At 41.0% G+C, this 11,312-nt stretch overlaps 1 protein-coding gene across 4 annotated transcripts in view; it reads left to right on the top strand.

Moving 5' to 3' along the window:
• Positions 1 to 11,312, top strand: part of FBLN2 (fibulin 2) — a 198,289-nt gene that overhangs the window by 179,084 nt on the left and 7,893 nt on the right. For all 4 annotated transcript variants that reach the window (XM_019536956.1, XM_019536957.1, XM_019536958.1 and 1 more), the window contains 6 exons: positions 663 to 800; positions 1,143 to 1,286; positions 4,959 to 5,087; positions 5,590 to 5,715; positions 7,740 to 7,856; positions 9,385 to 9,513. In XM_019536956.1, coding sequence (XP_019392501.1) covers positions 663 to 800; positions 1,143 to 1,286; positions 4,959 to 5,087; positions 5,590 to 5,715; positions 7,740 to 7,856; positions 9,385 to 9,513 — 783 coding nt within the window. The remainder of the gene's footprint in view (positions 1 to 662; positions 801 to 1,142; positions 1,287 to 4,958; positions 5,088 to 5,589; positions 5,716 to 7,739; positions 7,857 to 9,384; positions 9,514 to 11,312) is intronic.

The following is an 11,312-nucleotide window of genomic DNA, read 5'->3' as shown; positions in this document are numbered from 1 at the left end:
CCCTACTTACCAGCATGGAGTCCGGGTTCAACTCCATGCTGCAGCAAGCAGGGACTGCTCAAATTGCCAGAAGTCTCCGAATCTTTTCCAAATCGATTTGGAGAGCTTCAAATCAATTCGGACCTTTTAATTGGTCTCCTGATTCAGTTTGGATTTGGAGATTTGGCCACTGAATCAGGCTGAATCTCGTCTGAATCAAATCAGCACCCAAAGCTTCACACAGCTCTAACATTTACCCACACAGTGAAATCCCGGCCCCATGAAAGTCAGTATGATTTTCATCATGGCTTCCCTGGAGCTAACTCTAAGGAGAAGAATGTCCATCTTGATCCAGAAAAAATGTAATATACAACTTCAACCTTGCAGCAGAGTATAGGCTGATGATTTCAAAGAGGCTCTGAAACTGCTGACATCCACCTTTTTGGATCTCATTGCAGACCTGGTGCAAATGCAAGTGCAAAATCTTGAAGTCTGTTAGTGTACAGCCACAAACTAATATAATTTATATATGCTACAATAACACTTTTCCAGGCCTTTTATAAATCTGACATTTCATAACCTCCTCCCCGGGAAAAAAGCAAACAGGGAACAACTGGATGCCAGGGCTAGAAAACACTGCAGCTGAATTACTTGCAAATTGGTGTCTTTATCTTTATTAACAGACATTGATGAATGTGCGAAAGGAACTCATAGTTGTAAAGTAAACTTTGTATGTCAGAATACGGAAGGATCATTCTATTGTGAATCAAAGCAGCGATGCATGAATGGATTTTTACAGGACCCAGAGGGTAATTGTGTTGGTAAGTGTGACTACAACAGTATATTCAGAAAGTGTACAGCAGTACTGGGCAGATTCCTTATGCTCATCCTGTTCAGTGGGTATACATTGATCATGTTTAATGTTCCTTAAATCTTTACTGAATTCTGTCTAAATGTTGCTGCTCTTTGAAAAATAATATTATATTAGGTTTGCAGACAGCTGAGTTTTAAAATGCTGCAACAGCAGATTCTCATCAGCCCTAAATTTATTGCATAATAAATCAGAGTAAAAATGAAGAAAAATAAATGATAGCTAGAAGAGTGAAAGAGTAGATTAATTTAGCAGCTGATATTGTTATGTTAATAGACTTTCTCTTCCACAGATATTAATGAGTGCACATCACTATCAGAGCCGTGTAAACCTGGATTCAACTGTATCAATACCGTTGGGTCCTACACATGTCAAAGAAACATGTTAATGTGCAGCAGAGGTTATCATTCTAGTGAGGATGGATCCCGATGCATAGGTAAGAATCAGACTACAGAGTCTAAGTGCATTATCATGGAGAAGAAAAAAAATTATTTCATTTCCAGTTCATTTCCAGTTTTTTGAAGCCATCAATTTCTATAGTTTGCACTTGATGGAGAATTGGGAGAGTTTTTTGTAAATAAATATTTGCACTTTGTTATTTTCAACTGCATATGGCATTTCCCACATTTCACCCTGGAACACATCTGATTCAGTGATTTGTTAGTCTCTCACTCTATTTTGTATGGCATCTTCCTATGACCTGAAATGATATGAAGCATTGGCATGCAACAGGCAAGAACCAGTGAGTTAGCAGATTCAAAAGGAGCCCTAATAAGACGGATATACCTTGGAGCACAAGAAATGACTGTTTCCCAAATTTTGAACATAATTTCTAACCTTGTGTTTGTAGAAAATGGCCCTGTGCACACAGGGCCAGACGTTCTCTTGTGCTTGTAACCTTGTGTACTTTATTACACCAGGGCACAGTGGGTGAATTATGCTAGCAGATCAGAATGGTAAGATTTTTCCACTGGTTTGTGCTTAATGGTGTGAAGGACCATGTAAAGTGCAAAAGAAAGAATGGGGAGCTTGATCTAGTGTTCAGGTAGGAGTGCACATAACTGCAGGAAATGCAACATCCTAATTGGAAAGAAATGGAACAAAAAAAGCTGATGGTTCCTCAGTAACTTGCAATCTACACATAAACTGCTGCCTATCCTTGGAATGAACAAGGAATGCAAAATGAACAAAAAACTGCCTTTCCATGAGCATCAAGATGGGTGAAAAAACAACGTATATCCATACTTTATTTTATGACTAGGAAAAGCCAGGGGTAAAACAAAATATCTGTTGAAAGGCTAAAAGGAAGTCTCAGAGAAGCGAATAGTGGTGTAGGGAGCAAGCACAGGTCAAATGAGCTTCCTGCACGTCTCTTGCCCTTTGCTAAAACGGCTGCATACACCTAGCTCCTCCAGGGGAGGAAACAGGCAAGCTTTTGGCCAGACTTAAAGACTGGGAATTTTTAAAAATAACTAGGCAAAGGGGTTAGAAAAGCTTCCCAGTTCAGTTGTAAAGGGAGATGGGCTTTGTGCCATGAAAAAAAGAGCTGCATTTTCCCTTCCTTTCTTATCATTTTGCAAGCAGTGAAATATCCCAGCTGCAGCAAAGAGAAAAGGAAATACTCTTGTCCCTCATAATGGAAAGCATCAACACTGAAAGACAGATTCCCAGCAGGTAGAAATCAGTGCTGCTTCAGCGATGTCAGGAAAGCTAAGCTGATTTGGCCCTAAAATACTTTTTGTAAATTTCTAGCTAATATCAGCACAGAACAAAAGTGCTGTACATGCTGGGCCTGGTCACCATGCTGACATTGCTGGATGAGCCATTTTTCAGTAAAGCAGTAGCCTTCCAAAATTCCAGAAGAGTTCAAACCACTACCAAAATCATATATAATAGCTCCTTCTGCCTTACCTTTTGAACTGTAAAAATGCCAGGCTTTGAAAAATAAGTCTAGTTGTCTTTTTATTTTCTTTTATATTTATATTTTTTAAAGGAAGAATGAATGACAGTATTTGTGCGCCATTGGGTTGTAAGAGCGATGAGATAATGTAACACAACATAATTGTAGATGTTACTTTGTTAATTTAAATTCATGATAAAGTCTTAAGCAGCAGGTACAAGGCAACTCTTTGAGTAACTTGGCACAACTAGAAAGTGCAAAAGTCTGCCTTTCCCTTCAGTTTATTTAATGTCAGAAAACCTCTGCCACATGCAAGCTCTATGCCTCCAGCTATGCCTCAGTATTTAGTCTAGCTGTTTTCTGGTATGGTTCCATTAAATACGGGAGATGTAGGTAGAGGGAGGAAAAATAACATATGGTTCCAATTTCCCCTATTTGTGATAAACTAGTTTCTCTAATGCATTACGATGCTTAATTGGACTTCAGATTCATATTAACTCAGAATAATAGAAATAGATCATCTGGACACATCTCTGCAGCAGAACTGATTCTGTGTGGTCATCTTCTGTTTAGACAATTCATCTTCTTGAATGTGTTCGTTCGTTCTAATTCAGCATGTCAGTTAGTAGCAACTGCCTCTTGCATTTAATTGAAAAATACTGTAACTATCATGAAATATAGTGCACTTCTGACTGAATAATGTCCTAGAACTAATTAAAGTCTGAACACATAGGAATATACAGTTTCACACAAACTAATGAAATAGCTGTACAAATGAATTAATTAAAAATAAAACTGCTAATTTGCAGATTTAAATCTGTATTAAAAACTCCCTAATGTTTATGTTTGATCTAATCTGAAAGAAAATGAAGAGAAAGCATTTAGATAAAAATCTATACCCCTTCCAGGAATTCATTCTGGGGTGTGAGGATGCCCCATTGCCACCCTAACTGTAGCACTAGTAGTCATTAGAAAAGTGTGATTCTGTGTTAAGTGAACTAAAATAATTACATCTGTTTGTGGGTCCCAAAAAGCTTACATAAGTTAACCTTAAGTGAGCCTGGTTCCCAGCAGACCTATAAGAGCAAACGTCAATATTAAAGATTGACAAGTGACAGTTTTCCTAAGATTACTTATCTTCTTCCAATATTACAAGAGCGCTGTTCAGGGAACCCATCCATCCTTTGGTACTTCTGATTGGAAATTGCTCCAGTGTTAATTTGAATAGAGTAGCCAACCAGAAGAGAATTCCAGACCTTAAGATTGCCCTCCCTATTAAAAAAGGCCCGTCTAACATTAAGAGGAGGGAGTTGGGATCTCCATATCCAGTAACTGAAGATGTATATTTGGAAGTGGATGGGATAAGGGCAGACCTCAAGAACTACAAATAAGTCGATAAATGCTTAAAGTTTTTTAATGTTCTGCTGCTGAACCTTTGGACACTTACCTGCAATTGATAGCTCTCTGATCATGGTGAAATGCATGCATGGGTCCCTACTAGCTTGTGTTAAATCTCTGAGCTTGTAGATGAAGAGTGAAGCAGATTCTACAATTAATCACCTATGAATGGAAAAGGATTGCCTAGTGTGTTGGGATTGAATTAATCATAGAGGGCTGAAAAACATGCATTTTCAAGGCTTGTGTTGGGTGAGAGTGGGGAAGAGGATCACACTGAAGTAATAAGAGAAGGTAGACCAGGGCAAGTAGAAGGGAAACTAATAGGAGTTCTGGCTAGTTCTTATATTGCTGTAACTAATCTGTCATAATATTCTGTCTCTTGTAATCAGTCCATGCTGATAAAACCACTGAACATCAGGATAATATGCATCTGTTTAACAGATTTAAATGACATAGCTTAAACATAATTGCATCTCTTTTATATGGAGTAAAATGCAAGGTTCTCTGGGACATTTCCATAGTGGTGTTTGAAATGAAACATTGCCCTCATTTTATAACAGGCCCTTCTTTTGCAAAAAAATGATTCCAAGGAACACAGCCTTATATGAAGCTAACTTTTGAACAGCAGAGTTGGGGGAAATAATTACCTTTCCTTCTGTGTCAGGAGTAAGTAGCAGGGTTTCCATTCCTTTTTTTAAAAAGAAAATACTTGAAATTTCACCCTGTGGTTCAGCACTTCGTGACATTCAGTGAAAAGCCACTGACTTCCCCTACCATATTTAAATTAATTTTTGTCTTTTGGTTTTATAGATGTTGATGAATGTCAGACTGGTGTCCACCGCTGTGGGGAAGGACAAATTTGTCATAATCTACCTGGAAGTTACCGCTGTGACTGCAAGATGGGATATCATTATGATGCATTCAGCAGAACCTGTATTGGTATGTAAGGCACATAGTGTAATGAAAGTATTGATTGATGAGCCTTGGACCTTGAGGCAATATTTAGTACCATTGTTTCATGTGCATTCATTAGTACTGCTGTACAATGACTTGAAAGAGGTAATAGAATTGCTTCAGAAATGGCTTTCTTTCATTGTGACCAATCACTTACACCTCCACAGTCCTTGTGCGTTACAGAGCCGGTATCCTCAGTTTAGCTCAGTTGCAACTTACTGAATGAGGTCATCTGCAAAGCACATTTCTATAGGTAGCATCTTCTTCTGCTGTGGGAATTTGTCTTTCTGAAAGTCCTTCCAGAGAACAGATCATGATAGAACCTTTTATATATATCAATTAGAGTACAAAGGCAGACAGTATAAAAACTGAGATGGTAGCATTTCGTGTTCTACAAATCCATCTCTGACATCTTTAGAATATTCTTCCATGTTTCTTTTGGCTCTTCTTTTCACATAGAGTGCATATGTGCTTGTTATGCTGACAGATATTAATGAGTGCTGGAATTATCCAGGCCGACTGTGTCAACACACCTGTGAGAACACTCCGGGGTCCTACCATTGCTCTTGTTCTTCTGGATTTCGGTTGGCATATGATGGGAAGCATTGTGAAGGTACTGAGTCTTGTTTTGCTTTGAAAACAAACTTTGCAATGTGAAAAAAGAGGGATTTTAGGGAAAGGTTTTGGGTGGCATTGAATGCAATGACGTATGATTTGTGCACGCTACAGAGGCTTTGTGAACACAGACATTTCACAATCAGAGCATTCACATACCATCTCTCAAAATGCAATGTGAAATGTCTATTAAACCTTCCATACATATGGAAAACCTTACCATTTGTAGCAGTTGGTGATGAGTAACACTTGTCCACTGAACCAGAGAGAAAGTGTTCAGAAACATTTATTAGAAAAGGAAGTGAGTGGTACTTTTTTGCCTTTGCCTCTTGCTGTCAACCTCTTTTGTAGCTGCATCATCTTTTTTATTCTGGTGTTTGAAGATAAAGAAATGAAGTTGACTCTGTTGTCATTCTGCCTTTGCTTTTGAGCAGCCATGTTTTCCCATGGCATGAGTTAAAGCTTTCAGGCTAGTTCTTATTGTTGAAAGAACTTCACTGGGGGAAAGAACAGCAGCATGAGAGATCAGGCACATAGTAGTTCTCAGACATTCTGACTATAAACAGACATTTTTGTTGCGGCATCAGCTATACTGGGATCTGTCCTGGCATAGCTGATCCGATTCATCAGTAAAAACAGACGTCACCATTTTCCTGCAGGGTTGGGCCCCTGCTGCTCCTGTAGGGGATTCCTGGGGCTCACATGTCATGTTGCCACATCCCAACAGGGAGTGCATATTTGCAACTCCTCATGGGGGTCCCTTCTTCTACACTTGCAGGATTCACCCCAATTTGGGGCACAGCAGCATGACATTCACATCCCAGGAATTCCCTGCAGGGAGATGCCCAGGGTGCAGATCGGTAAGTGTGGGGGGGAAATCCCCTGGGAGTTCTCTGTGCCACACCTGCTTAGGGTGCAACAGCACAATATGAATGCCCCAGAAATTCCCCCTGCAGGGGAATTCCTGGCACATGCAGGATCATGCCCCTTAAGCGCCAGGAGCACCTGCCCAGGACAGCTCTGGGCTGTCCATACTCTCCTGCCATTAAGCAAAGGAATCTGAAGCAAAAATAAAAGCAGCACAAATTTATACCCTCTATTGTTGCAGCCACAATATTGGGCATTTGCAGGGCCACAAGGAGCACAAATGTCTTTTTGGCTTTTGTGCTGCTGTAATACATTTTATGGAAGCACAAAGAGTGATGTCTGTTTCCAGCCTAAGAGCTAGACTGAGCAGGAACATCCCCAGTAGGTGTATCAGAGTGGATGCATCTCGCATGTTATATTATGTGGACGCATCTAAGAAAAATCCAGGGAAAAATTCCTGATCTATTTGTCTTCTCTTGCTAGGCAAGTGGATGTGAATAGCCACACTTACATTACAGAGAATATATATTAATATTAGAGCTAGATGAAATTTTTCATTGTAAAGGCTTTTCTTCCATGTAAGATGTCTTTCAGTAAAACAAAAATTTCCTCAGAAATGTTTATATTACTTGAAACTTTCTAAGTTGAAAGTATGAAATGAATAACTTCGAACTAAACAAAAAACGATTTTATTCTTTAGTTCTGACCAACGTTGTCTTATTTTAGTTTTTTCACAATGTTTCAGAAGCAAGTCAAATGGAGCAAAGTGGAAGAAGGGGGACAAAAGGCTGAAAAAATCTTTTCTTTTTAGATTCAAATCAAACATAATATGATAGTGGTAGAAACTGAAACATTCATTTTGTGCATGAAATGAAAATTATGGTCGTCTTTGAATTTTCTTCTAGAAACAAATTTCTTTTTCCCATCATTTATGATCTAACTAGTTAACTGTGTAATTATGGAAGCAGCATAAATCATTATACTTCCAACAAGTAGGCCTACCAGTAGCTGACAGAAACTTTACCTGTGTGCAGATTATTCTAGAATTTTCTGCTGTCCTCCAAAAGGTCTGGTCTTAGCTTTTGTCAGAGGCAGGGTACAGTGGTAGATAATGCTGATTTTTTGTGGTAATACCTGTTTTATTTTTGGATACAGATGTGAATGAATGTGATAACAAACCGTGCAGTCAAGAATGTGCCAATGTCTATGGTTCCTATCAGTGTTACTGTAGGCAAGGGTATCAGTTAGCAGAAGATGGCCATGCTTGTAAAGGTAAGAGGATATTCATGTGGTTTGATACTTTTGGATAATGGAACTATTTTTGGGGCTGCAAGTAGTGTCTAAGGATAGTTCTGAGTTATGCCCTGCTATAGAGCAGTGGTCTCCAAAGTGGGGTGCACAAGACGATCCATTGGGGTGCGGGAAGAAAGTATTAGAACTTCTATTTCTATTTATGTAAACATACATATATTGGGGGTACATGCTCAAAAAATTTTTACTGGTAGGGGCGCACGATCAGAAAAGTTTGGAGACCACTGCTGTAGAGCTACAGAGGGCTAGTCCAGCCTCTAGCATTTATTGGAGTAGAAGAGTGGTGCTTAACCTTTTTGACTGGTGTGCTGGATGGACAATACCCCTTCCCTCTGTGGGTCAGATCCAGTCTCATAGAGCAGAGAGAGGCGTCAGCCCAGCCCCGATCCAGCTGCATAATGAAAGGGGGCTTGGGCTGGCCCCACTGGGGGAGGGGGCGGGGAAGGCATGTGGCCCAGCCCCTGTGGAGAGAAGGGGGCATGGCCTGGACTGGCAGGTTGGGGGTGGAGAGGGAGTGTGACCAAACTTGGAACCAGCCACATGGGGGAAGGGGCATGGCCTAGTTCTATGGGAGGAAGAGGCCCAGCCTGGCCAGGCAGAGAGAAGGGGGCTTGGCCCGGCCTCAGGAGGGGGAAGGTGACACAGCTTAGGCCCACAGTTGAGCCATGGAGGGGCAGCTTGTGGCCTAGTTCAGACTTGCCCCATGGCAGTGTGGAGCAGTAACAATACTACCACTGCTCCCTCACCCCCAAATTCCCAAACTGTGGGGAGTGTTACAAGCTATATTCACAGGCTGCATTCAGCCTGCAGGCCAGAGGTATAGCATCCCTGGAATAGAACAATGCACTGCCCAGGCCTCCGTTGCTAGAGCTAGAGGAACATGGAGGCAGCCAAAGGACTAGTGAGATATTCCCTCACAGTTGTATGTATGAGTGAATAAGAATGGAAGAGTTGCAAGCAGTCTAACTAAAATCCCCTTCCCTTACCTGAACAACAGAAAACAGAATGGGAGTGTTTTTTCTCAGCTTTTGGTTTTTGTTTGGTTATCCTAACATCTATGTAGCAAACACCTGACAATCACTTGGGAGAGAATCTCTCTCCATTTTTTCAAATAAAAAGTTCCCATAAAAGTCCTAGAAGAATCCTGAATTTGGAAAGCTACAGGGGATCAAATTCCAAACTCAGTTGTGTACTGGTTTATTGCTTCTCTCTATTATTTCTAACTTGTCAGATGCTGATTTTCAAACAAGAATAGTGGGGGCAAGACCATAGTATTTTAATACCTTATAAAATATTATGAACTGTCCTAAAGCAAGGTCAGACTTTCATATTGGCCTTCTTACTAAAGATCTTGTTTCTGATGAGACCATGCATGACATCTGACACCACCTGTGACAAAGCCATAAATGTCCTTAGTTTTGACTATCCTCATTTAAATTTGTCATTTTTATTGTGAGTAATTATTACATTTGTAATTATTTCATTCCAGATATTGATGAGTGCACACAAAGTGCAGGTATCCTTTGTACTTTCCGCTGTGTGAATGTTCCTGGTAGTTACCAATGTGCCTGCCCTGAGCAAGGATATACAATGGCAGCAAATGGAAGAACCTGTCGAGGTAGGAATGAGGTGCAAGAACTGGAAAGATGTAACAGTTATCTAGTCACTCCCATCTGATACCATGATAATCATTAAAAAATCAATTTTTTGCAATAATTTCAATATATCAATATCAGAAGGCATCAGTTTTCTCTTTCCATGGAACAAATATACAACTGTGGCAACTACAGTATCACTGTGTATGCACCCAGGCAAACATTTTCATATTCAAGTGTCTAAAGCAGGGGTGGGCAAAATATGGCAGGTTTGGGTGCGGGTGGCAGCCTGTGCCATAGCCTCTGCACCTAGTCCTGGCGTGCAGCAGAATTGGGGTGATACTTGGACTCAGCTTCCTCACAGTGGTGGCTCCTTCTGGCTGTCACTGCCAGTGTCATTGCCACTGCTGGACCTGGCCTTGCATCCTGGACCATCCATCTGACACCCACTTCTGGGGGCACTGGATAGAGTAGGTAGGTGGGCAGGGTCTCCATGGAAAATGGACTGGGACCTCCGTGGACAAGACAGGCTTGACTGGGTGGATGGAATGTGGCTGTGAGTGGGCAGGAAATGGCATCCTGGGAGCAGGACAGGCAACTTTCTAACTTGCTTTTCAGCCCAAATAATTGCCCACCCCTTATCTAAAGTTGCATCCCTGGGAAAAATTCATACCTCAGGAAATCTCTTCAGTGCAAGTTGCAGGAGTTCAACACCCTTGAATTACAACTACAAACCTAGGTAATGGGCACACATGCAATATTCCATGAGTTACAGAAGTTTTTTACCCTATGTTAGGTGCTTCACAATAACTGTGTGTGTGAATGTGGTAAATGAAAAGCTAATGAAGCTCATTAAGGGATAAGTTATTACATCCTAACCCTCATTTGCCAAAGGGTAAAAGCCATGTGTCCAAGTAGTTACCACAAACCAGCTTGACATGTGGTAATGCCCTATTGTCCTTTACATCACAGTAACTTGTCTGTACCTTCATGCTTTGTTGGGCACCTGACTTTAAGGCCTCCAGGCTTGAAAGTTCTGGCTCAAGTGAACATTAAGGTAAATGACATGTGAAATAAACTTTCCCTCAAAAATCATAGAAATGTTCTTTGGGGAACTATGTGTTCATCTGGTGTGCAGCTGTTCCTACTTGAAATGAAATAAAAATGCTGCATTTTCAAAGGATGCACTAACTGTGTAACAATGATTATGAAGATCTCATTATATTTATGCACATTAATGTAGTTAGTTACACTCACTGGTCACATCTACACGAGATGCTGACTGTGCAGACATTTAGCACTTGTACTAAATGACTGCGCAGTAACCTGAGCGACTGTGCAATAGCACCAATGAAAGGCTTTTTTGTGACACTAACTGCACTGTAGCACCATGTCACAGGTTGTATTGTGTGATGCTTACAGGGCAGTAGTCTTGGGCTACTGTGTAGTCAGTGTCTTGTGTGGACACACCCACTGTCAAGTATTTACTGACATCCTAACATCTACAACTACATCCTAACATCCACAACTACAGCTCAGCCCAGACCAACAAGCAAAATGAATAAACAGGTAAGCCAGGGCAACACTGGGACTAGGGGGTCAGTACACACATCCACAGGAGGCCTCAGATGCCTCTACACAAACGCTTGTAGTATGGGAAACAAGCAGGAGGAACTCACCCTCCTGCTAGCTGACACCAGCCTGGACATAGTGAGGATCACTGAAACATGGTGGGACTCAACGCATGACTGGGCAGTGAATGTCAAGGGCTATAGGCTGTACAGGAGGGACAGGATAGGAAGGAGAGGTGGGGGCATGGCAC

Source organism: Crocodylus porosus, unplaced genomic scaffold (assembly GCF_001723895.1).
Source record: "Crocodylus porosus isolate Cpor-Errol unplaced genomic scaffold, CroPor_comp1, whole genome shotgun sequence".
NCBI lineage: Eukaryota > Metazoa > Chordata > Crocodylia > Crocodylidae > Crocodylus > Crocodylus porosus.
This window is presented reverse-complemented; position numbering and strand designations above follow the sequence as displayed.